The sequence below is a fragment of the Xiphias gladius genome, chromosome 15 (assembly GCF_016859285.1).
Source record: "Xiphias gladius isolate SHS-SW01 ecotype Sanya breed wild chromosome 15, ASM1685928v1, whole genome shotgun sequence".
Taxonomy (NCBI): domain Eukaryota; kingdom Metazoa; phylum Chordata; class Actinopteri; order Istiophoriformes; family Xiphiidae; genus Xiphias; species Xiphias gladius.
The window spans coordinates 18,576,975-18,604,347 of record NC_053414.1 but is presented as its reverse complement, the minus strand read 5'-3'; the positions used below and the strand labels follow the sequence as shown (position 1 = coordinate 18,604,347).

The window sequence follows — 27,373 nt, the reverse complement described above, 5'->3', positions numbered from 1 at the left end:
GATGTCTCAGGGTATCAGCAATGAATCTTTTTTTCTTTTTTTCTTTTTTTAATCTAAAAGCATTTTTAAATAAGGCAGCTGATAGATAATCAGTAGATCCACTTATATGAAAATGAAAATCAGAGCATGACTCACTGTGCATATAATCTTGTGAGGTTGTGAACGTAATGAATGAGATGCTCAGTGGTTTTGACCAAAAATCTGAGAGACTCGATGAAGAGCAAAGAACCAGGACCCGCTGCTGAGTAGAGATGATGGTCCAGTCCATCTGACAAGCTCTTTGGGTGCAAACTTTTATTTATTTGAGTGTGCCTTATAGGAATGGATAATCAATAAAATACTCTGATACATATAAACAATTACTGCATAACAGTAAGCATCTAATGTTGAAAATATCTGAGAATAAGAATAATTTTACCTTAACATACATTACACAAAATAGAGTGTTTACATATTAGCTTTCTAGTATTTCAGCTTGCGACATGCTGTGTTGTGCAGTTCGTATGTATGTGGTGGGTCTGTCTTTACCGTGATGTACTGCAGAATCCTTATTGTAATGCAGTTCACCATTTACAGTTCTGTTGTCATTGTATTGTCACATTTTAAGTGATAAGGCTGCTTGTCTCTACTTCAGCTGCAGAATCTAGTCTTCTCTCCTGTCGGTAGTCGAGATTTATTTATGGTCACATGCTCAAGGTCAATAAGGGCATAACGAAGCTCATTTGCTAATTTTGTTCAAATATACACACAGTGTGGGAAAAATGGGTTGGTTAAGTGGAATTTTTAATTATGAATAATTAATGCTCAGCCAGTCACATTACTTGTCCCACTGTTTAAAACGCTGTGTGGATTACAGTGGTGCCTTGTATGGCTCAACCAGTGGAGAGGACAGTGCTAAGCCGGGTTCTCCAAGCAGGAAAAGAGTTAGTGCGAATATACAGCACCACAGATAAGCAGCTGAAGCGAGGTTATGTTCCCTTTTTAAGTTCAGTTTAAATTTGTGGGGATTCTTAAACCCAGGCCATGTGTTTTCTCAGCATGACGATGGATGGTTTTATGCTGTAAGACAGTGATGCACAAATACTGGTAAAAATCCCTCATTCTTTGGTGCAGTACAGGCTTTTCTGGAATCCGTACTGTAATAACATTGTCTTCATTTTTAATGCAGTTCCTAAAATGTACACTGCTTGAAAGATACTGTACATAATATTCAATATAATTCTGCAATCGCCACGCATTTCTGTCGTGTATTTTTCGTTTGATTTATCCAGTGGAATCACCAAAACATCAGGATAAGATCTGATGTGATGATATTTGATATGATGGACCTGTTCCACACTGACAAAATGCTTAATTGCCCAACCACATGGGCAAAGAGCATTTCAAGAACAGAAAAATAGCGACATGTCATAGCCTTACATGCGTCTCGTGTCTTTGCCCACTGATGAAAACTGGGCCCCAAATCAGAGCAGATGTTGTCTGGTTGTTGTTTGGTTGGTGACCAGCAGGCAGAGGGGTTTGTGGTGACTGAAATGTCATAGGATCTTTTAGACTTGGTCTATATCAGTGGATGACAGCCTGGGTGTATTATTTGCATGACACTTAAATATATTAAACAAAATGACATGGTCTGGCACAGAGGGCTTGCTTGTAGGCAGCACAGCTGCAATAGCTACAGGCGCTGGCAGAGGTTTAAGGATGCCCTGTGGGAGACTCTGGTCTTGGGTGTTGGTGTGAGGCCTCGGGTAATTAAGAGGAATTGTCTGTCATTACAACTAATCCCATGAATTCTAGGCGCCATAGGCATGCCGTCAAAACCTCAAGAGAGCTATAGCTGTTGAGTTCTAAAAATGTGAGACCAGTGAAGCGGTAGATACTGCATTGTCTTAGAATGTGGACAGAAAACCCCAGTATCACGTTTCAGCTTTTCAGAAAAACCACTGAAAGAAACCTGAGAAAATATATTATCATGTGTGGTTGAGAGGAAGGTGTGACTGGCTCTCTACAGACTTCGTCCTCTCAGATAGAATAACATATTGTATCAGAGTGAGTTATAATAGCCTTTTAGAAAAGAAAAAAAGAAGCTAGAATTCAACAGTATCAGCATGGACTCTCGTGACATATTTGTACATATTGCAGAGACGGGGCATACTGTGAGTCTACATGCCCTGTGTAGCTATGAAAAAGTGGTCGTCCAGACCCTCTAAAGGCTCTAAAGGCCCCTGTATAGCTGCCGAGAGGAACACGTCACTTTCCAGCTAAATTAAGTCCAGAGCAGGAGATATAACCCCAGTGGAATAAATGGCTTCAATGAGGTAATGAAGACCCCGGGGGATAGATGGATCCTGCCTCAACCCTGCATTTTCTTCATCCCTATGCCTCTGAGTGTGTTGTTGTTTTTTTTTTTTTTTTTTTGTGTATAAATTTTTACGTATGTATTGCAACGATGCGGTCACGTGTATGTGTGTTTGCTGGCAGTTTGGCATGTGTGCGTGTGTGTGGTGTGTGTGTGTGTGTTTGTGCTCTCTGTCGTGGTCAGTTTATTAGCCTCTGATGAAGAGACCATATAATGTTATTTAGAGCTGAGGCAACCTGACGGTATGACGGTAGGGATCTGTAGTGTTTTTAATTGTAAGTTCAATAAGCAGGGAGAGGATTCTTGAAAAGACTAAAGTGCACTTAATGAAACACTGAAGACCCTCTTCAGTATACTAGTGTTTTTTTTCTGCCATTCTGGCCCTTCTGCAAGAAAGTAGTGAGGTGACAGATTATTCAGTAGAGAAGATGATACTAGAAGCTGACTCAAAGACTCCAAAAATACTACGTTATATGCTATCTTGATGCACACACATGTTGGTTACTGCCCCTTTACATATTATACTGTATATTATATTTCCCTGACTCTTCTATCTTGCTTGCACCGCTTTCCCAGTTCTACTACAGTTTCTCCATCATTCTCTCTTTTTCCCTCAGCCTATCTCTTCCCACCCTGTTGCTAAATTAAACGTCTTTAAGCAACCAAAAATATCACTATGATTTAATGGGTAAGGCTCTAAATATTCTATATTTTTGTTATTGCCAACAAATCCCATGAAAAGACCAAAACCAACAATGAATACATCCTTCACTGTGTAGTCAAAGCCTGATATAGTTTATTCCTCTGTGCCATAGAGCTCTATTGTTGTTCAAAAACTTTTGCAGTGGCTGAATTGTTCCTTCATTATGATGAAAATAGGCACTACATTTTAGTTCTAGGCAGTCTCAAAATAACCATCCTCCTGATGTAAATACTCAACCAGAGTAGAAATGAAACTATATACTTATGAGCCATTTTCAAAGCTTTACGTTTTCAGTAGAAAAAAATGGGTTTGGGGCTGAGTGCCACAGACAGGGTGGACTATGACAATATAGTTGAGTCGGTATATTTTGCGGCAAACATTCAACTCTCAATGACAGTTGACTTTGTGAGAGTGAATTGAATGATTACAGAGGATGTAAATAGAACTTGTGTTGGCTTCCACCGCCCCTGCAGGGTAGTCATTACAGCTACATGATGTCTGATTACCTGACTGAACACAACGTCACACAGCTCTGACTGATGGATCAGAATAAACATCGTTTACCTACGACCATAACAGTGTTTGTTTTGTTAGAAAGACATTTTGCCGACCACTCTTTATTCAGCAAGAGCAAAAAGCACGAAAGAAAGGTCTTATTCAGACCTAGGCCAGTGAAGGGACACACACAGTTTCACAGGCCTGTATTAAATCATTCAGTTATTCTTTTTGGGCATTTTAGCAAGTTGAAAACACGACATCAATTTATTATCACCTTAAAAAGTTGATATGCTGAACATGTTAGCATACAGATTAACGTTAGCATTAATCTGGAGTCATGTCTCTTTCTACGTGTCAAAAGTCTGATATTCACTCTCCTTTTAGCTCTCTTTTGAGCTCCACCAACTCTTGGGGGGAAATATCTTACTCCTTAGTTTCTTTGAAGCCTCCACCCAACTAATGTTAAGATTTCACAAAATTTTAGACAACACAAAATTAAATATTAAAATAAATGACTATATATAAGTGATGGCAGACTAATAGTAAAAAAAAATATATATATAATAAAAACAAATAAAACAAATATAAAATAATAACAATAATGTCAATAAGAGCAAGAACATGTGAGTAGTTGGTGTGTCTGTGCATGTGTGTGTGTATTGACTCCTGAGCGATACCAGGTCACTATGAGTGAGACAAAAAAAACACCCAGATACATGGGGAACAGTCAAAAACAGCAGTTAAATGGTCTTTTAAGCATCTTCTGTAGCATTTTATGGAGGAACGGTTCTTTGCCAAATTAGAAAAGCCATGACTTCTGCAAGGGAGAACTTTAGGAGGATGAAGATCTTAAGATTGAATGCTCCTGTGAATATGTTATGAAGTAAACTCACAAACCAAAAACAGTGAGCTGAAAAACCAAAAACAGTGGGCTGAAAGACACTGAAATGCTCCAAAGAGCTGAGGTGAACCGCAGAATTGGATGATAATTCTCTGTGGATTTCTCACTTTAATCAACCCCTTTCCATGACACACAGTCATTTGATCCATTATTATAAAATGTTGATCAGAGCAGCTTTAAATGCTCAGTATGGTGGTGTTTACAAAGACGGGAAGATCTAAAAAGACAAAAAAGTTTGTTTGGATATTAGTTTGTTTGTTTTTTTTTCTCTGCTCCCTTTTGCTGTATGCAAAGGTCGTCTTCGTCAAACTTGAAATATCAGCTTCTTACTGTGTTTTTAAGGCCCCTCTGGAGACTGAGATATGGATACTTCAGCTGGATAGATGATGATTAATAAAGATTTGACACCACTTTCCTGGGGTTGTTCTAAATCACTTGCAAGGATCAGAGTCAATGCCCTTATTTTGCCACTTGTTATTGTTACTTCTTATTATTTTTAATGTAGAACAGAATATTTGTCACTGGAAACACAATTAATGGATATAGGAAAAACTATTCTACCAGTTTCTACTTAATAAAATACAGTAGGTTTGTGAATTATTGATGATATATGGAGTTGTGACAGTAAACTGAAATGTCAGACATTGTCACCTGCTGTTGCATCTCTCAAGGGGGATATCCAGGCCTTTAAATTAAATAAAAAGACTCAACCCTCGAGGATTATTTCTTGTTGTGAGGTCATACTGTAGACATTTATTGAAGCAATAGTAGTCTCTCAAATGCCTTTTATAATTCATCAAAGCAGAGTGTTTAGTATGATTTGTTATTATTTCTAAATCATGTCTGATGCAGTGTGTGCTTTAGTGGAGAGGACAAAAGTACCACTCTTACCTGTAACTTACCACCCACTGAATGTAAATGGGCTCCTTAATAGATATGCCTGTCAGCTTATGTTATCCACAATGCCTGTCAAATGCTATACAGCACGGCCCACCACATCAGGTCTCCAGGGATATAGTAGAGCCTAATAATGATGGCCTACGTGTGTTCTAAATAGCGTGGCAGACTCTGTTTTAATGTCTCTCGGGCTGCTGCTCCTCAGAGCCTCTGCAGTGAATACACCATAGTCTGTAATCCACTGCAGTATTCAGGAAAAACGTGTGACTGTTTAAGACCACACATAGTCATTACTGTTGGGGGGGGGGTGATCAAGGCACACACTCCATGGCTTGATTGGTCAGTTGATGATGTGGAATCTTTATTGTTAGATTGGAAGTCTGTGAGTGTGTTTCCGGTAATGTGTCTCAAACAGCTCTGGTTATTCTATTCGTGGTTTGTGCCATTTGACAGTGTTCTGTGATCAATTCTCTTTGTAAATGTTAAGAGCCATATGACCGATGTCTCAGTCCTTTTGGCATGATTTGGCTCAACCCAGAGCCCGCTGTATGCACACAAACATGATTTTGTGTGTGTGTGTGTGTGTGTGTGTGTGTGTGTGTGTGTGTGTGTGTGTGTGTGTGTGTGTGTGTGTGTGTGTGTGTGTGTGTGTGTGTGTGTGTGTGTGTGTGTGTGTGTGTGTGTGTGTGTGTGTGTGCATGTAAGTTCACTCACAAGTCCTTTAATGTTGGAAAAACTCAAGCCATCACCTGCAAACCAAGCATGGGCTCAAGCTGTGCTCGACCTACAGCGCTCACGTTCAAGCCATTTGCATGGCTAGCTCCGTGTTCATGCATGTGTGTATCAGAGCACTGGGCAGAAGGTTAGTGACGTCTGCAGTAGATTACTGGATACAAGGAATGCACACATGTGGGTGTTTTTTGTAGCCGTTCATTGCCAGTTATCCATGTTTTCCCTGCGCCGCATATGTTACTGTAATAGCTGCGTAAGTGCTGTAATGGAACACAAGAGCACATAAATTCATATGTCAACTTGGATTCATTGATGCAGTGTTAGATGGTTTACTTTTGTTCTGTAATGCTGTGAGTAAATGATCCACTCTTGACACCCTCCATTTAAATGTCATTAATCGGGGACCGTTAGTGAAAGGGGAGATGTTCTATGAAGGTCCAATTAGTCCAAATGCCATAGCAGCTCCTGCTCAGTCAGTGTTGGGGCCGGATGCTCCCTCCATCGTGTTATATCTGTTTATTTGCCTGTAGCCCTTTGGTAGATTCATTTTTAATGTGAGGTACACTAAAAGGTGGAGCACTGGATCATCTCTATCTGCTGGAGTGCATTAACTTAACTTGCATGTGTGTATGTGGGTGTGCGTGCACGCGCTTGTGCGAAGGCACCGTGTTATTTATTTTATGTTACAAGCGTTTTATTTTTGTCAGTGAGAGTCGACGCAGCAATATGTGCCAGCTTAGATCAGCGTAAATTGTATATTATTAGGAGAGGGCACGCACTGCATGTAGTGTGCTGCAGGAAGTGGTGCGAGTTGCATGTATCTCCCTGTCCGTCAGGGTGTTATGTGGAGGCATATTAGAATTGTTCCTATGGAAACTGAGCACTGCCATTATACATAAACACATATCCGAATTTGTGTTTCTCTGCTCCCTTGTTTGCTGTCACACTTCTTGTGTGTTTTTTTTTTGTTTTTTTTAAACATTTTTTTTCTAATAGTTTCCCTCCAGTGGCCCCTCTCAGTAGATTCATGAGCCCTTTTGCTGTCGATTGAGACCATTTTTTTTCTTCCTTCCTTAGTTTTCTTTTTCTTTAGATTTCTTCAACCTCCAATCCACCCTTTGCTCTTATTTATCATCTTGTGCTAATTGTGTCCTCTTTTCATCTTTCTTTCTTCAGCTGTGTTGCCCCTCAACAACTCCCTCCCTCCCTCCCTTTCTCCCTCCTCCCACCTCCCTCCCTCCTCTGGGTTTCTTATTGCTGTTCCTTCCTCCACCTCCATCTCTTTTGTGTATGTCTCTATTTATTCTCTCCCTCGCCCCACTCTTCTCTCTCCTCTTCTCTCTGCTGCCTTCCTCCCACTCGCTTCCTCCTCCTTGTCTCTCGCTCTCTCTCTTTCTCTCTCTGTCTGTCTCTCTTTCTCTCTCTCTCTCTCTCTGTCTGTCTCTCTTTCTCTCTCTCCCTCTCTGTCTCTCTCTCTGTCTGTCTGTCTCTCTCTCTCTCTCTCTCTGTCTCTCTCTCTCTCCAATGAGGCTTCCTCATTTACAATTAGCATGTGCACCTGCAATTAAACCTGACAAACCTCTGGTAATTAGACCTTTTAGACCAACTGTTTTTATGTGGACATCACATTCCCTCCTCTAATGATTTTCCACACTGTTCGGCCTCTTCTTTCTCTGCTCACCCCGTTTCACAGATTAGTCCTTGATTTCTGTCGCTGTTTTCTACCTCTGTCAGATTTTCCCGTTCTTCCCACAACTTCTCTCTGTCCCCTTTGTTTTCTTTGGACTTTTGTTTTTGTTGCTGACTGGTTCAGCTCCACAACACACAAGATGCTTGATAAATAAATGATTAGTAAAGGTGCTTTGTGAGCGAAGAAGAGGAACAAGCCTTTTACTCTGCCCTTCGTTTATCCCTCTCCCAAAGTGGTCCTCGGTGCTTAATTTAGAATATGAGCATGAACATATACTCATTAAGATTCCTCTTTAAAGCTGTGCAGAAAATATGCCCAAATTTGTACTCCCGATGTACTTGTATATGTGTGCGCTCACACACATACACACACAGTAAGAAACCACAATTTTCACATCAGGCTATGACTAATTGTGTTTCTCCCTGCCTGTCACCTCCCTCTGCTTACATCTTTCACTCTGCCTCTCCCTCTCTCTCACTTTTTCTCCTCTCCCCTTCCTCCATCACTTCTCCTCTGTACTCTACTCCACTGCCCTTTGTATGGCTGCTAATAGAGGAGCAGTATATAATAGCAATAATAGTAAATAATAGGTCTGCAGTTGACTTCAAAGAGCAGCGAAGAGATCTCAGAGCAACTGAAAGAAAACAGGTTTGGTGGGTAAAGGGGAGGAAAGCAATGAATGTAGTGTGGCAGGGAGAGAGAGAGAGAGAGAGAGAGAGACTCAGTTGAGTCCGGTCTGAGTATCTAATGGTCACTTAGCCTGGCAGCTAGTCCATGAAGCTGTGAGGCTGTCAATCTGTCAAAATACACCCAGTGCTGTCCAGATTCCCTCAAAACACGTGCGCGCGCGTACACACACACTCACAGTCACACTCACAAACACACATAAACTCACTATCTCTCCACCCCTCTGTCTTTAATGTGTGCCACAGGGTTCCTCCAGGAAGTCACAGCACAGTATAATGGATGTGGCTTTGTCACTCGGGGCTTACAGGCCTCTTTCTCTCAGTGTGTGGTTTGATACCCAGCTATGTGGGTCACTTAGTTTGGTCTGCAATTAAGGGTTGAATCGTTGTTACTTTTTAAGATCCTGGCCAGTACTGGATTATTTGAAATTTCTTTTTTTCGTGTTACCCACAACATCGAGTCATTGTGTTACCCGTACCATCTGTGAGTGGTCGTAATGTTTTGGCTCACTGGTTTATGATAATCAGACCTTACTCTATTTTTTTTATCAGTGTAGAAGGAAATTGATTTTACATAGTAAAACCATTATATCCAGCTCTTTCACATAAACAAAGGTTAGCTCTTACTCCATATGTCATTATTTTCATATGTTGTTTGCCTATTTTGAGAGTTGTAGATATACTGTATTTTTGCAGCCACTGAAATTAATATTTTGAACAGATGCTCATCTTTTTGTCCAACATTCCTCTCAACATTTTCCCCATAAGTACAAAATGATAGTTAATACAGAACAGAGATTGAATGATATGCTCCATTTCTTTTTGTATTGCTTTCTAAAAAGACCCATGAATATGAGTGGCATGAGCTTCTCCACAGTCCCTCCACAATTTAGATGAAAGTGATGAGTGCTTAACTTGCTGGAGAGGTGTAAAGACAACACAGCTATATCTCCCATGCATTGACCGGATTTTGAGGCAGATACGAATATCAGTATTTGAGTTAAAACAATTTTCATTGGCCAATATTTGTTTATTTAACAGAACACACAGCACACACAAACATTTTTGATAAAGATCCCTTGAATTTGTATTTTCATAGAATTGTGACCAACAAATGTACTGAGCTGGACAGAAAATAGAAAAAAATAAACTTGTCAGTGCTGTGTAGTGGAAAACTGTGTAATGGTGATACTGTTTCTAAATCTTCTGCTCTGACATACTGACCTACTGTACAAGCCTGTATGGATATACTCTATCTCTGATAAGCTAATATCAACAGAGGGTACTGACCTGTAAAATCAAAAGGTTGGACAAAAGTACTTTTACAATCAGCCGTTTGTGGACATTAATGTTTTAATGTTTTTCACGTTTGGTCAAACCTGATGTGTTTTACATCAATGTCTGTTTACTATTTATCATCTTTCTCTGTCTTTCTTTTCCTCTGTCTCCTTCCAGGGACGGCATTTACACTCCTTCACTATGCTTGTCAGCCTCCACCCTTCTCCCTCCCATCTTCAGGAGAAGCGCTGTGTCTCCCCTCCCTCCTCTCCCCATCCTCCTTCTCCTCCTCCTCCTCCTCCTCAAGACCACTCCCTGCATCATCCTTATCCTCAGCCTCGGTCAACCCTTCCCTTCCTCTCCTTGAGCTTCTCCTTGCTCCTCCTCTCCATACTCCTCCTGCCTGTCTGCGAGTCTCGCAGGGGTGGAGGTCCCGGTACAGGGCCTGGAGGTGCCCCAGTGGGACAAGGTGGCCACAGGGGAGGCAGCACCCAGAGGGGTGTTGTCATCCCACCTCAGTACTCTTCTGGCTCACCAGCTCTCCCGCCAATCAATCCCAAACTGATCAACTCACTCAGTATTGCTGTTATACTGGTGGGCAACTCTAGTGAAGTAGCCCTGGGGGCTGGACTTGAGAAAGAGGACTTCCTCCACATCCCTTACCCTCCCAAAGTTGAGGTGGTCACCATGAACGAGACTGACCCCAAGAGTATCATCAATCGGATCTGCGCACAAATGACGCGGAACTCGCTGCAAGGCGTAGTGTTTGGTGACGACACAGATCAGGAAGCCATTGCTCAGATCCTTGACTTCATCTCAGCCCAGACACATATCCCGATCCTGGGCATCAGGGGAGGGTCCTCCATGGTCATGGCAGCCAAGGTAGGAAAAATATTTATCTCTTCTTTTGGAAAAAGGAAAAAGAAAATGTTTAATTGTTAACCATGCATTGATAATGTGACCCCTCTGCAAAACACCAGTTGTTTTTTTTTTTTCCATTCATTACAATAATAATTTTTAGATGGTATTTCCATTGCATATTACAAAACACTGCAAAATCTCTACCTACAATAAGAGAGGGTTGCTGGACCTTCAAGGACTTCTAAAATCACATCAACTGTAACATGATTTGCAGTTTGAATTAAGTCACTGACAGAAAAAAAAAATAGCCGTAACAGTTATATTGGAGATCATATATTTGTTTTTTGGGTGCCAACTTAAAAAAAAAAAAAAAAAAAGTTTTATTTTTGATATTTAGTATTAGTTTTTGGTTATTGTAGGATTATTTGGAAATGGAGAGAACAGGCAGAATTTCCTTCCTTGCTTTTTAAGATGCATCAACCTCTCATCACACAGAGCTGCCCGTCATTCTAACCCTGTCTGTCTGCTGATTGATTTTGCTGTTAACTGACCTCTGTGAGCCTGACGTCACATTGAAACTCCTGACAGCGAGCCGACTCAACTCTAAGAGCACTCACAGTGGGAAACAAAAGAGTACATAGCAAGTCCAATAACATCTCTGTGGGATTGACATACAAGAGATTTGGCAGAAACCAGGCTGCATGAGGAGAATCTATGATCCAGAAGCAGAACAATAGCTCTGAAACGTATCCATAAATAATGTTGTGTTAATACGCTTAGCAGTGTTTAAGTCCCTCACAGAAGAGTGATGGAATCCATATAATGCTAAGGTTGGGTTTTTATTAGCTTTTATGGTTTTTATTGATGCAGCCTATCTTTTGGAGAAAATGGGATGCACAGTAAAGATTCCCTGCAGCTTCCTTTGTGGTCCTGGTGATGGCATTGGTAACGTGCATTCGGTTTTCAAGGTATATTTAGTTTAATTAAATTGATAAAGGTTGAGTAGGTTCAAGATATTCTCTCTGATTGAGTGTAAAATTTCTTACTTGACCTTGGAAATAGTACTTTGGCAACAAAATAAACTCGAGGTGCACTTACTAGCTTTTTCCAGAGTTTTCAGCCAAATCTCATGGTCTTTAACAGTGGATGGGATTTGCTCATACTACATGTAACTCAAAGCTTTGGGAAAAAGCTAGTAAGTTCTATTTCAGTTCGTTTTTTGCTTGAGGCTTGTGAAGAGTTTAAGGCAGATACTTAACAAGACTTCAATTTACTGCAATTTCCTGATCTATAAACTAAAACTCATTTAAATTAAATTCAAAAAGAGTAAAAAGCAATTTGTGCTTGGCTCATAAATAAGTGGAAAAAACAACACACTGTACACATAGAGTGAAAAAATATTAGATAAAAAAAATTTGTGACTACTGTTAGTGTGTTAGTATCTATATTCCTTCGCTGCTTTTTTTTTAATGTTTATGCCAGTTGGAATTATTGCTTTTTTTAGGTGAAAATATGCAGAAAAACAAACCTGTAGAAGTCCAAGTATAAAAAACTGGCTTTCAACAAGAAAATACTAAATGATTTTTCACAAATTACCAACTCCTTGGTTCATATAATTCAAACGCTGTAGGACTATCAGCTTTCATTGTATCGGTCATTGTCGGTTTTACTTTGTCCAGTCACCCCGGTACATGTTACGGAGCACTTCAGATTGTCATGAATCATGTATTACTGTCTGAAGCCATTCTTGCGAACAAATTAGCTCAAGCACAAACTAATACTTGGTAGAAACTTTATGCTCACACCGCAGTTTCCTCCTTGCTGCACAAATCTGTGTAATAATTTGACAATAAAGTGATTTCTTGAAATTACTGTAGTTAAAGCCTTCTTATTAATACCATTCATGTGTAATGTGAAGACATGTATCTTAACAAACGTATTTACCAAACTCATTATCTTCTTACTTAATAGCCTACTTAGAAAAACTGGTAATGCTTGATAAATTGCAGAGATTATGGTGGGATAATATGCAACTTTGGAGCCTTAAGACAGACTGTTATATTCTGTAGATCAGATCTACTTTAGCTTGGCTTGTTGCTTCATGGAACATTTGAATCAAGGCTGTCTCTCAACTTGAATAGGGAAAGAATCGAATAAATGCTCCTATTCAAAGAGAAGTGTGTTAATGTTCCCACAGTAAGGCGACACCTCCAGCGGTCTTCAGGCTGCATGGTCAGGCTCCGAGACACTGTGAACCCTACGGGGACTTTTCTTCCTCTGTTCTATAAAAGATTCCTGCATCTAAAAATCCAATAGTGAAGAAAGAACATGATAGAGGTAGAGATGATGAAGATGAAGGCGAGAACAAGAGATTTAACAAGAGGTGGGGGGGTTATGAAATAACACAACTTGTGTGGGTGTGAAGGAGGAAGAGGATTTTGCTCAACATATAATTACCACATTTTACAGCTGACAGAGAGACAGAGGGCACAAACTAAAAGTGACAGGAGAGAAATCTTAGATACTGTACGAGTGTCAGACATTAAACAGCATTGCTGTGGGAGGGAAGCACATAAGAGAAATCATGTGTGTGTGGAGGGGGAGGCCACCTGTATCAGACATCATTTCATGCTCAGCACAGTTTTTGAGGAAATGTATTTTCTTCCCGTTCGCTTGGCTCGTTTTCCTTAAACCTTTATTCTTCCTCTGTTACTGATGTTCACTGTCAGTATCACACACACACACACACACACACACACACACACACACACACACACACACACACACACACACACACACACATACACACACAGAACAAGTGTATGGATGCGGTGGATACTGTTGGCATGGCAACCACTGGCTTATATATTTCTCCCTACATACTGTATAAAAGCAGTTGTAGCTTTTCAGTCACACAAACCAAGAAAAACATGAGAGCATAAAAACACAAAACCCTGCCTCCTGACATCCATACCCACCCATATCCACACCTGCAAAAGAAGAGAGAAGGGCTGAAACAGGTGGTCAGTTAATCAGTTTGCTGAATGTCAGAAAATTTATTGGCAACTACTTTGATAACTGATTAATGGTTTGGCTATGAAACCAAGAATTTAATGTTCCCAGCTCTTCAAATATGAATATTTTCTTAGTCTTCTGCATTACTGAATTGAATATCTTTGGATTCTGGACTCTTGATTGATCAAAATGAGCAATTTTAAGAGGTCATCTTGGGCTCTCGGAAATCCTAATTTGCAATTTTCAGTATTTTCCAGACCAGACAAACTAATTGAACAATCGAGAAGATAACTGACAGATAAATTGATAACAAAAATGATTATTAGTTTCACCTCTATACAGTATAGAAAATAAGGAAGATATACAACGAAATACAAAAAAAGTGAGTGCAGCATTCTTACATGATTAATTATGAAATTACAAGTCACGTCATACATCTTACTGTTTCAGTTAACACATGGACATGTTGTCCTGTCTGATTTAAACTGATTTAAACTGTGGTATACTGAAGATTATTTTATCCAATGCATTTGAATTAATGTGTTTTGGTGCGATTACCTCTCCATACTGAATTTCTACAACCTTTTAAAAAGTTAAAATCTGCTAATTTTGTTGAATGACCTAAAGGTCCGGTCACACCAGAGAGTGGCACAGTAAAATTCATCCACGTGTCTTTGGGAAATAGCTCGACCTAGAGGCTTGGTGACTACTCACAGGGTTGCTGAAGTACTGTAGCTGGCAAATTAACATGCTAGCAAAAGACGTATTTGTATCACTGACTTCTGTCTCATTAATTGTCTGCAAACCATTCCCCTTTTGTGGAGCAGTTAATACTCTTGACACAGGATGAGTAAATAAAAGTGAATAGTGCAACAAAGTGAATAAGCTATGATAGTCTCATCTATTTTGGACTCTCTGTTCCCTCAAGGGTCAACACTCTAGAGACGGCTTGCGATTGGTCAGTCATGTAGATTTACTTGGCCCCCATGAACAAATTCACTAAATGCGTTGATTTTTATTGGAATTAATTGATTTCGCCACGAGAACAGGACCTAAGAAAAGACTTTTGCACTTTACACATGAAGGAAACACTGATGGATGTATTGAGGGTAGTTTTATTTGACAATAGAATAGTTGATGAATCACTTTGTTTTGAATTAAGTGATGTCTTGAATTTTATAGTTATTGTTTCTATGTTTTGATAGTGGTGTTTTTGTGCTTTTTACCATTTTATGTCTTTTGAACTGAAGACAGTACAATAAAGTTGTATTTCTATTCTAAATTAAAAAAAATAAGGGAGACAGAAGAAGAGTGATGGAGTGCTGCCGAAATTTCAGGAGGAGAGGTGAAGAGCTGTGTAGGTGAGGTGGATCATGAAGCCTATAGAGTCATGACGGTCAGTAGCATGAACCTAGCTGTGTACACACACGCTTGTCTGCATATGTCTGCGAAAGAGCAAGTGAGTGATTTTCCAGCATCAATAGCTCAGTTCCCTTCAGGTTGCCAGGTCCATTCCTTATCACTCCACAATTATGTCTAATCTATTGTGCTCCAGATCCTCCTGAAGTCCTTTACTTCAGGCTTCTAAGTAGGACAAACCACTTGATTTCTCCATATCTGGTCACTGAGCAATTAGATTTCTATTAAAAAAAAAACAAAAAAACACTGAACACACGTGTCCTTTTAATGGCATTTGAACTTTAAACCGTATTATTCCAAATGCTTCACAGCCTCAGAAGAGATGGTATGGCCAAATATACTGGCCTGATACCTTGCAGCACTCCTTGCTTTATTTTCCTTTCCAATACCCCATTATAATGAATCAGTGACAGGTGCAGGTAGGCCCATTATATACTGAAAATTTGCACGCTTCCGTTAACCATTAATTCACTCCGCGCCATGTGTTGGTATTGGCATAATAGGACGACAGAGTTGCCCACACTCAACTCCAGCACTGGAGACTAATGAGGTCTTCCAGATCTATAGTTGGGACTTAAGCTCTTTGTGTACGTGCTTTTGTGCATGTGTGTGTGTCTGCGCAGCAGTTTTTTCACTGCAAACAAGGTATCTAGAGGCGCGTTGTGTCCTGCACCACTTCTCATAAACGGTCCTCTCTCCTTAAAGTTGATTTTTAATTAATTAATTAATTTATTTATTTTTTAACTTTTTCCCCTGGATTTTGTTGGTCCATTCAAGACTGCCTACTAGTTTTTTAACCATACACGGCGCTTAAAGTTCCTGCTTTTGTTGAATACAAATCTCTCTTGGGGTGAAAAACTGTCGGTTGGGTGGTCAGTAGTAAAGCTCATGGTTGAAAGGACCACTGTGCTGTGGCTGTCTTGTGGTGTGATATCTCCAATTGAAGGAAAGAGAAAATACTGTGTAAAAAGAACAACCTGCAATTGTACCCCTTAAGAAATAAAAAACTCTTTTTGTAATACAGATATGGCACAGTCTGTCTCTGAAAACTGATTCACCACTCCTTGATTGATTACTACAATTATACACCCTCTCTATCTTAAAATAGGCATCTTTTGCACAGAAGTGTGTGAGGACTTCTGGTAAGACAGACAAGACCAGGGAATGAAATTATCTCATGGACCTGTTTGGCCACTTAGACCTACGTTATTTGACATGAGCTGGACCAGCTGGCAGCCGTACAGGGATACAGGTATAGGGTCCTTGCCAATCTGTTAGAGCCGACATGATTGTTTGAGCCAAGGATGCTCTCTGTTTTCTCATCTTACTGTTCTTGTTTCCAATTTGTGGTTTTATGAGTCTCTCCTTTCATCCTGCAAGCTCCATGTATCCCATTATGCCTGATGGTTGTACATGAGGGGATAATGTACTGCCTCTGTAATACCCCCTTTTGCAATTAGGACCAATCCCAAAAGACAAGAGATTTAAAGAACAAACTACAATAATAAACTGCACATGTGCGTATTATACCTCATGCAGCTATTATCCGAAATTATTTTTTAGCTTTCTTGCTGCTGTCACTCTCATTCTTAAGTCTTATTCACACAGGATTTGTTTTCGGAAAAATGTGCGGAATGTAGGACTTAAGTAATGTCAAAAAAGTCAAATGTTACTTCCACAATTGATGCTGATACAGCTCGATGTAGCTTCTTCACAAGAGCAAACAAAAGTCTGAACCAAGTTTGAACCCGTGGTCCTTCCCTAATCTGAATATTACAGAGGCAGTTATCGGTCTCACAGATTTCATTAATGACAAGACCACTTTTTGAGAGTTGAGATTATGATTACTTTGTAGGTATGCACAGTGACTGACTGACCCGATTTGGATGGGGCTAAAACAACAGAGGTGCTCGAGCACTGATTACTTTACCCATTCTCTCCCTGTAAATCTAATCCCACCCTATTACAGTTATAAACACACTTGCTTTCTCTCTCACTCACTCTGTCTTTCTGAGATACTACAGCAAGTCTACATTTGATTGATGTTCCTTTTTTCCTGGCTTTGCCGTACATTTAACCCTTTCAAAGTCCAACAGATGGAGCCTGCGGTAGGGAGAAACTCTTCCCTAAAATAATGTTTTGTCTGTCATTCCTGTGGTCTTCCATAGCTACATGTAAACACTGCATGAGGACATGAACGTCTGTCTCTCAAAGCGAAAATCAAAAGAGCTCACTCTAATCTTTGATGTCAAGAAACAATAAAGCCTGAAGCTGTTCCTCTGCCAGTGAATGGAAGACAGACAACTGTCCAAGGTAGTTTTCTCGGGATGTGCTCAGTGATTTTATTTAGAAAGCCCATTGTAGAAGTCCAAATTCTAATCCTGTCTCCTAGAAATAACATTTATATACTACTATATGGGAACAGAAAATACGTTAAGGAGAAATGTAATGCTGCCTAGATCATGTTGTTTTTAATCAACATAAAGGTCAGGAAATTGTCAAAGTCATTAGGATTTGTCCTCTGGGGACCATGAATGTGTGTACCAAATTTCATAGCAATCCGATCAATAGTTTTTGAGACATTTCACTAAAAAAAACGAAAATGTAAACCTCATGGTGGCGCACATGGAAATTCAGGTGATCACCAAAGTCAGTAGGCTTCATCTTCCGGGGATATCCGATAGTGCCCATTACCTGTGCCCATTATTGCCTATACAGTTCTTCTGTCTCACAGTATGTATACGGCAAAAGCAACAGAAAACTCTGTACAGTAGGTTTAAGTTGCAGGTGTGTGCCGCTAAATATTTCATGTCAGTGCTTCATGCTGAGAGTGGGCCAGTGAGATTGTTTTCAGAGTGCTCCCAGGATGAGACAGATTTGCTCATCATACTGTCCTACACTCCCTCTATCACACTCACACACAATCTCTCTCTCACACACACACACACACACACACACACACACACACACACACACACACACACACACACACACACACACACACACACACAGACACTCTGAAAATCAGGAATCAAGGTTGAGGTCAAAGAAGGTGTGAGGCTAATGTTCTGCCCCCTCCCATCTTGTCCTCGTACCATGAATACAGTCTACACTCACACAGTGAGCTTTTCTTCTGCACTATAATTTTTTTGCTGATAAATTCCTTAATTTGAATCGTGCCCTTCATATGGGCTGCAAATCCTTCCCCTCAACTCCCCTCTCCCTTTTCTTCTCTTCTCTTTCTCTCCCTCCTTGTCTTTCTCTCCATATAATGAGTTCGTTTTATCAGCGGCTGTGCTGTGCGTGGACAGGATGAGTAATTTTGGAGATCACAGGAGACTTCTCTGCATTGCACTTGGTTACAACAGGTTGTCAGAAGGCTTTGGGAGCCTCACTTGGCTTCTCCCTGCCGAGAATTAACTGTCTGGTCTTTTAACATTACAGCATATGAGGCCTAATTAGCAGCTAATTTTATTAAGGAAGGCAAAGATGGCATATGATTCAAATGAAACCAGATTAGCACTTTGTGTAAGCTTATGACAGAAGCCAGCTTGTTTATTTCAGATTCCTCACCTGCTGATCTGTTAGAGACAAATTATATTCAGACGTATTTATCACTGAGACTCTCCTGACAAGAAGAACAGCAGCATTAGTTGTTTGCTCAAATGCTTAGCTTATCTTTACCGTTACCTGATAAGGACCTCTAGTGACTGTGTGAATTATGGCTCGTTTCTGTCAGAAGCCAAGGCAAGAGTAAGTAAGTAAGTAAAGATTTATTTATTTAGCACTTTTGAAAAAAAAAGTTGCAATTTGTTTCACATTAATAGAATTAAACATCAAAGAAACAGTATTGTAACAACAAAATATGATTTCATACCAAAATATATGGTGTGACGTTGATGTAGACATTGTTATAGGGCTAAAAAAAAAAAAAGATAGAGAGGTAGGTAGATAGATCAATAGATAGGTAAATAAAACGCTTACGTTCGTACGGTGGATTGTTGGGTCACCAAAGCACTTAAACTATGAATCAAGGACTGCTTTTCACATCCTGTTTCCTACTAACACTCAAGGGTGGTTTCTTTTAACCAGTGACCATGATCATTAACCTCTACTTAAACCAAGTAGTTTGTCTGTCTGAACATAACCGCACTTTAAGTCTACGTTAATTGATTTTTTTTTTTTTTTGGGCAACTTGGGGGCAGTGCAACGAGCTGCAAACACAACACTGACATACTGTATTTTCAACTGACTGTGTTGGGAAACAGTTGCTTATTTACTCATGGAGCAACATTAGCATTCATTTGGAGTTGTGTCTCCACCCACCTGACAAATGTATGTCCAATATTAACTCTCTTTTAGCTCTGTTTTTGGTCTCCATCAACTCCTGAGGGAAATATCTGGCTCTTTAGCCTCTAAATGCTCCACTGTGTTCAGCAGCTAGTCGCTGAGTTTGTCTGCAGGGTATGTAGTTTACAAAGGGTTTATGAGAGCTTTTTCACAAAAAACAGCTGTATGCTGCAGCTGGCAACAAGGTTGATGAGAGACCAAAACAATGAGCTGAAAGACACTAAACCCTCTGAGGGGAACTGCAGAGTCTGGAAAAAATTCTGGCTCGTCACTGCAAGCAACACCTTTAACATTACACGTAGTAATTTGACACATTGTTAATATAAAAATAATGTTTACAGAAGCTTTAACCATAGCAGTGGCGAATAAAAAAAACAAACAAACAGTTTTATAAGTCATTTTTTAAAAATGTTCATTTCCTTTGGAAGGCACAAACAAACATGAATAGTCCTGACAGGGGCGTCAGATTACGAAATGTGTTGTTTTAAAGCCAGTGACAACATATTTTGTTTTGTTAAGCGGACTTTCTATGATTGCTGAATGACAAACCTGTTCCTGTGACCTTTGGAAAACAAGCATTGATCAGACTGAGTGATGGACTGTTGTGCTCTGTATCTGCATTATCACAGCGGCTGTCTGTGTTGGTTTAAAATCAGAAGATCAATTGGTTGCCAGTGGGACTGAACATATTAATGATGACAGATATCTCAGTTATGGCATGAAATCATTTAATAACTTCTCTGTGAAATTGCACAATATCAAAACAGCAGTCACGTAAAGAGTCTGAGGTTGTTTTCACACTTGGTCCCTTTCAGCCCTCAAAACAAACTCAGAGTGATTAGTCAGCCTTTTTTTGCGTATATGTGAACACTCCAAACAAACAGACCCATCGGAAATGAACAGTTTGGTTCGCTTCAAGTCCGCGTTGCAGTTCGCTTAACCTTTGCATTGTGAGGACAAACCGCTCGAGGTTCGCTTCACTTTTTTGACCTTGTATTTTAGTCCTCTAGGCTTGCCGTAGACAGATCACATACTATTGTGCTGCAATGCTTGAACAGACAGACAGAACCATGGCCGCTGGTAACAATAGCAAGACTGGTGAACGAGGAGTAGTTTGGTCCGAGGAAGAAACTACTGCACATGAAATGCACATAAAACAACGCGACAGAAACGCTAACATTTTCCTCGAATTTTCAGCTTGCATGAAATTGAGGGGTTTCATTAAGACCGTACTGCAGTGCCGTGTCAAAGTTAAAAAAAACTATGCAAAAGTACTTTACCGCACACGAGAAAATGAGAAAACGCATAAAAGGAAAGCAGTAAAGGTCTAAGGGCACCAGAGGAACTATAGTGTGAACAGAAAGAGGACTGAGGCCCCATCAGAGCTGAAGTCAGTATGCAATCTTGATCGATTGCCAGGTAGTGCATATATCTAGTACAGGACAAATACCAGTATGAGCAAAAGAACTTTCTGCTATAATTATCCCCTCCAAAGCACAGTATTCATGCAAATTAATCATTTTTCAAAGCTCCCAAAGCCCCATACTCAAGGGAGCGCACGTCGCTGTTGCCTCAAAAAGTTCCAGATGACCCATCTATAATTTTCACCATTCAGTGTCATTAGGGGTTCAAACTTAAAACAAACTCTCACTATGTTAAGATCATTTTTTTTCTGGAGATGTACATATTAGAGGGAGCTCTGATGCCACCGTTCATGAAACTGAGCTTCATCATGCAGTGGTTTTTATGTTTAGGGAATAAAGAGATAAAAAACAGCCAGCGAGAGATAAAAGATACAAAGATTAGAGCCGGTGCAGAAAAAAAATTGTCACATAATGTGGTGGTTTTCACGGTTTTGCATCAGGCTGAGAAAGGGCTCTTAAATACAGAGAGAGCCGGCTGACTTGTGGGTATTTAATCCCAAACAGACAGAAAAGGTTGAGTTTGGTCTAATTGCATGGAGCAGGGGAGTGCAGTCATTTACATTCATCACAGAGCCTCGGTTTGTTGGGTCTGAGATCGGGAAATAGAGAGAGAGCAGAGCAATGGAGGAAGCAGGGGAAAGAAACATTTTGGTGCAGGACTGAAGTTTACTATATATTGTTATTATTATTATTTATTATATATGAACAAAATCCCACAATTTGTCCAAAGTGGTGCACAGTGTACATGTCTATAGGTACATTCCATCAAACTTGACAATGTGAATGGTCCATCGTGCACATTGTCATAAAAACCAGGGCTACACACCAGAAAAAAGACAAAATATTACAAGTAGAAAGTTTTTACTCTTGTATGATTTTGGAAAAGTTGGCATATTAAAACAGCTTTTTCAAATACCCCTTGATGTTGCAGTACCTGGTTCTGCTTCGGACTATAGACAAAGCATTTGAGTCATACAGCCACTCAGTGTTACGGCACGGGGTATTTTAGCCACGTTTCTTGGTTGTCCGTTTCACAAGTGTATGACAAAACAGTTACAGCTTTAAGTAATACAACTGTCTGCACTAACCAAAGTGTCTTTCTGTTTTCTTCAGTTTTCTGCTGTGAAATACAGTGACTGTTGATTGGGTTCTGAAATCTAGGTGGTTTTACATTCCTACACCAGAAAGCCTGACATGATAAAGCATATAAACGTTTAGACACTGACGGTGTACATAACCACAACCTTCCTGTTGTGACTGAGGCCCTTGTTGCAGGTTACCCACCTCTATATTGCTACAGAGGCCGATAACCCACAGGTTAAATGTAGATTAATAAAGAAAAATGCATTACTTAAAAAAAAAAAAAAAAAAAAAAAAAAAAAAAAAACTTAGGTTGAATGCAGTAATAAACCGCTAAATTTTAAACTATTTTACATTGCATTCATTTTGCAGTAACTTTTTTCCAAAGCTAAATTTCTTCAAGAGCAATTTTGGGTACAGTGTCGCTCAGGGACACTTGGACATGTGGATTTGAAGTGTCTGGGATTGAAATCACCAACTCTACAGTTAACGGCAAACACGCTCTACCACCTGTGCTCCAGCTGAATAATTATGTAATTCTAGTTCATCTTTAACATGCAGTTAGGTATATAAGTATCCGGACAGTGACACAACTTTAATAATTTTGCCTCTGTACACCACCACAATGGACTTGAAACAGAGCCATCGAGATGTTATTGAGGTGTAGGCTTTCAGCTTTAATTCAAGGGGTTTAACAAAAATATCACATTAACTGTTTAGGAATTACAGCCATTTTTATACATAGTCCCTCATTTTCGCAGCCCTTTGTGTGTTTGTATGCACCGGCTTGTGTGTGTGTTTAACGATGGGGAGCATGAAGTAATATCTGTTGGTGACAGCTGGCGGATCTCTCCAGTAGCAGAGACTGACACATCCGGCTAAGTGGTCTTTATCTATGGTGAGAGTGACACCCAGTGAGTGGCACCTTCACTGGCACTGGTTCGCTCACTCTCTTCTCTAATGAGCCTTGGCCCGATTCTCAACACTTGCACCTCGTAGCACTCAGGCCTCCTGCTGTGGTTTACAGCAACATCCGTTGACCATGAGTGTACACTTGAAGCCTTGCTTCGCTTAATTCCTCCTAGGTGGAAGATACGCAGTGTGTGCAGAGAGTTTCAGGTAACTTCTCTCATTTGTCTGGTCATCGTTGTTACACAGCTGCTGGCCACAGAGGCGTCAAACTGTCACACTGCAGAGAACTGACTCTCCAAACTCTCGCTGAGACAGCTAAACAATGACAGTGATGGCGTTATAAAATGACTCTACCATATAATACCCCGTGCACTAAATATCAATTGCTCTCAACTGTGGGGGCTACTTTCTATATATTTAGTACTAGAGATTTGAAACGCAAGTGCACAGAAATCTTGAAATGCAGTACAGTAGTATGTTAACACTAAGCATGTTTGAATCTGATGAAGAGGAAATCAGATTCTTGTTATCTGATTTTGTCTTACTAGGTATTGTATCAAACCACCTTTAGAGAGAGCTGTAACTGTGAAGAGTCAGGTAAGCTTGCTGTAAGAGTGTGCACACTGCAGCTGTTAGCCCCTGCAGAGTGTTATCATACACAGTCCTGTTTATTCAACACACTGGTGGGGAGTGCCAGACTCCAAAATGTTCAGCTTTAGACATGGTGCCTCTCTTTTACACTTTCTGGCTGTCTCTAATTTTACTTAGCGTTTCGGTGGATTCCTCACTGTCGCTCCCTTTCTGTTTCACTCTCTTCTGCTCTATCGTTATACCACATCTCTCTCTCTCTTTGTGCTTCCCTCTAATCTCCCCCCTCTTTCGCTTTTTTTTTTCTTCTGTTCTGCATCAAAGTCAACCAACGCTCTCCGGCAACCATCGGCTCAAAGCTTACATTCTCACCCTTCAAAGCCACTGCTTGCGTATAAGTTAAGAAAAATGAAATGTCATTCTTATTAAATTTTGGACATGCCGAGAGAAAATGGGAGAGTAAAGGGTGAATTAAATGAGTGTGATTCATCCTCCACCAATGACCGAGTTGACACAATACCTGAAAAGAATGCATTATTGCATTATGTTAGCTATTATACAGAAGATGATGAATCCATTTCCTCTGCTCCTACACACAGTGCAGAGTTATACAGTAGCTTAACAAAGCCAGTTCTCCTTTACATCAAGTAGGAAGTAGATTGGTGCAGTTTTTTGGGAAATTCAAAAGGAAGCAGCTCATGTCTGCTGCATATTTGAATAGCACAGTGGGTGATAAGCATCACAGGGAAATACAAACCTAAACGTGTTGGCCACTGATAAAGAAGCTGTGTCACCTGCTACAGTCCCATACAAAGAAGACTCTTGTAGGTTTCATGTTTCTAAGTCTTTCAGGCCAGTAGTATGACCTTTTGTGTGGAAAACACTTAGGAGCCATAGCCACTAGTCTGAACCAAGTCTGTGTCAACAGCTGTTGCAGTGACATGGGGATTATAAAATGCTTTGCACAGATAGAATCAAGAGACTCAGAGCCTTCAAACAAAGTATAATTTGTAAAAGTTTGAGATTGAGTCTGGTACAGGCCAAAGCGTCCCACAGGTGGGACGGTGTTTCTTAAAAGGTTAAATATCTTTAGGTTTTGGACCACAAAACTGTCCAAAGGAACTGAAGCTGGACAAGCAAACCGAAGACATCACCATGGGCTGCGAAAAATAAATAATTGAAATCGTTTCTTCGTCTTTCTTTTTAACATTTTAAAGGCTAAACAAATAATCAATAATGGAAACAATTGTCCCTTGGAGCCCTAATTTTTCTGATTATTATGCAAAATGTTAACTGTTATTGGCAACCTCTACCATGCCATTCTCCATGCCAAGTGAAAACTATGTTGGCAAGATGCGTATGTCAAATGCTAGTCATTGGTCGGTCCCAATGAAAACAAAACAAAATCAGCTCCTCTCTCAATTGGCTAACTTGAAGGTGATGTCACTGAATATGAAAAGAAATAGCGTTTCAGTGTGATTTTCAGGCTACCACTCAGACACAATGTTCTCCTATTTTTCATGTAAACGGGTTAATGTAGATATGAACGGATGCATCTGGGCAAGGTTAAGCTTATGTTTCAATTTTAAAGATTTACAACTAGATGCATAAGTATTAATTTTCATAATTTTGCATCTGAACACCATCACAACGGATTTGAAACAAAACTATCAAACTGGGATTGAAGTGTAGACTTTCAGATTCAATATAAGGGGATTAACAAAAATGTTGCATTAACCGTTTAGGAATTACAGCCATTTTCATACATAGTCCCTCATTTTCAGGACAATTGACAATTGATCAGTTTCATGGCCAGGTGTGACCTGTTTGCTTGTAATTTCATGACAGATTAAGCAGATAAAAGGTTTGGAGTTGATTCCAAGTGTTAAATATATGATTGGTTGATGTTCATGAAAATTTTGTTTTGGTAAAATTTTACCTATACTCATCGCTAAGTGTGTCTTCCCACTCCAGCTTCAGGTGAACACGAAACATGCTGCCAGCAAGGTGTGGCTCGTCGTGTTAGACCATTAATCAATCAACAGAAAAATAAATTGGCAACTATTTTGAAAAACGAATAATTGTTTTAGTAATTTTTTTAAAGCAAAAATGGCAAACACTCCCTGGTCCCAGCTTTTGTTTTTTTCACTGCTGTTCCTTGTCTTATATGATAGTAAAATGAATATCTTTGGGTTGTGGACTATTGGTTGGACAAAACAAGACATTTGAAGACTTCATCTTGGACTGTGAGAAATTTTAAGGAGCCTTTTTCACTATTTCCTGACATTAATTGAAAATATAATGGGCAGATTAATTGGCAATGAAAGTAATCCCTGGTTACAGCCCTACATAGTATGTTATGTCCGAGGGGATGGTGTTGTGGCATGATGTTCAGGGACACTTTGTTCAGATGAAGCAGTGACATAACTCTGTCTCTGTTGTTTTGATGCGACCTCATTATGTTGAATCATCAGCCATCCTCTAAAAAACATTGGAGATGTTACAGGGACGCATGACTTGCACATGCAGTTCATTATAGGCATGACCCCCACCCCATGCCCCAGTATATACAGCAAGTAGGACTTTATATACAGTCCGCTTCTGCCAGCCTGGGTTAGCTTGTGCTGGTTATATGTAGTATTTGTGTGTCTATGTGTGTGTCGGTGAGTGGGTGGTCTCAGCCTGCAGACTGTCACGGTCAATGAGACGATATATGGAGAATTTGGCCCCTGCAGCTTAATCTGAAGAAAGTAATTTGAAGAGTGAAGTCACAACAAAACTCAGCACTAAAGCTACAAGTACAGCTAATAATATTAACAAGACGATTTGTCACTTCTTTTCCCCAAAGGGCAAAAAACCTATAATTGAGCTACCAAAGTAAGTGGCCTGTAATTGAGCTATTACAACTGACCTCAGGTGTGTCAGTGAATAAAACAGTGTGCAGGAACGCACTCGCGTGTGTCTTCTCTCCCATGTGTAACTGCAAATGCAGACGTAATGTGTAAGAACGGATATGTTCCTATATTTGTGTGCATACAGTGTAGTAGAGTGTAAGTAGCTATTTTTTCACACTAATGGCATCTTTACCCAGACCGTTTCTATGGAAACCGAGTTGCCACGGAAACACTGCATGTCTTTTTGAATTAGAATTGTCTTTCTCCATCCCTCACTCCTCCCTTCACTTTTTGCTTCCTAGTCCTCTTCTTCCCTGACTTCCCCGTCTTTGACAGGCCAGCTGCTGTCAGTCAAAAAGTCTTGTGCTGTTGAAGGAGACGTGCTCCACAAATGGAGGAAATGGAGGAATGATGGGTTGGCATCTGTGCTCTCGAAGAAAAAAAAAAAAAATCTTGGAGGGGGGGCACCTTTTTGGAGGGTGAGGGGACTTCGTTTTTAATCAAAGGCAACATATTGAAATAGGAAGGAAATGTTGAATGACATTCAAAAGATAATGATGACGCAGAGGATGCTGCGAACGGAGGAGCGGGAAGCTTGAAGGAGGAAGGGAGGACTACAAAGACGGAGAGGGAGAGAGATAGGTGATGAAAGGGAAAGGGGAGAAGTGATTTATTTTTGCTCTCTTTGGTGCCTCTGGTATCTGTGTAACCATGCTGCCACACTTATCCAGCCTATCTGATTTAACAGCGTGCGTGATAAAGGGAAGAGAGATAGAGATACATGCACACAGAGATAGAGTTTCACAAAAATAGGGGAGAAAAAGCGCAACAGATTGAGAGAAAACGCAGATAGAGACAAAGGAGAATGGAGTTGTTGGGCTAAGTGTACAAATGAGGAATGTGGAGAAAATCACCCTCATTCCCCAGGTGCTGATGAATGTCTTAGAACGGGGGTGAGATGAGGGGTAGTGCTTCAGGAAAAACGGAGGGGGTGAGGAGACACAGAAAGGGAAACGGAGTCAAGACGTGCGGAAGAAAAGCACGTCATGACAAGGTTTTGAACTGCATGTCTCTCACTGCGCATTGCAC

At 40.2% G+C, this 27,373-nt stretch overlaps 1 protein-coding gene across 1 annotated transcript in view; it reads left to right on the top strand.

Annotated features, from left to right (window-relative positions):
- Positions 1–27,373, top strand: part of grin2bb (glutamate receptor, ionotropic, N-methyl D-aspartate 2B, genome duplicate b) — a 90,261-nt gene that overhangs the window by 6,584 nt on the left and 56,304 nt on the right. The window contains exons 2-3 of the mRNA XM_040144884.1: positions 9,919–10,192; positions 10,226–10,623. Of these exons, the coding sequence (XP_040000818.1) occupies positions 9,919–10,192; positions 10,226–10,623 (672 nt within the window). The remainder of the gene's footprint in view (positions 1–9,918; positions 10,193–10,225; positions 10,624–27,373) is intronic.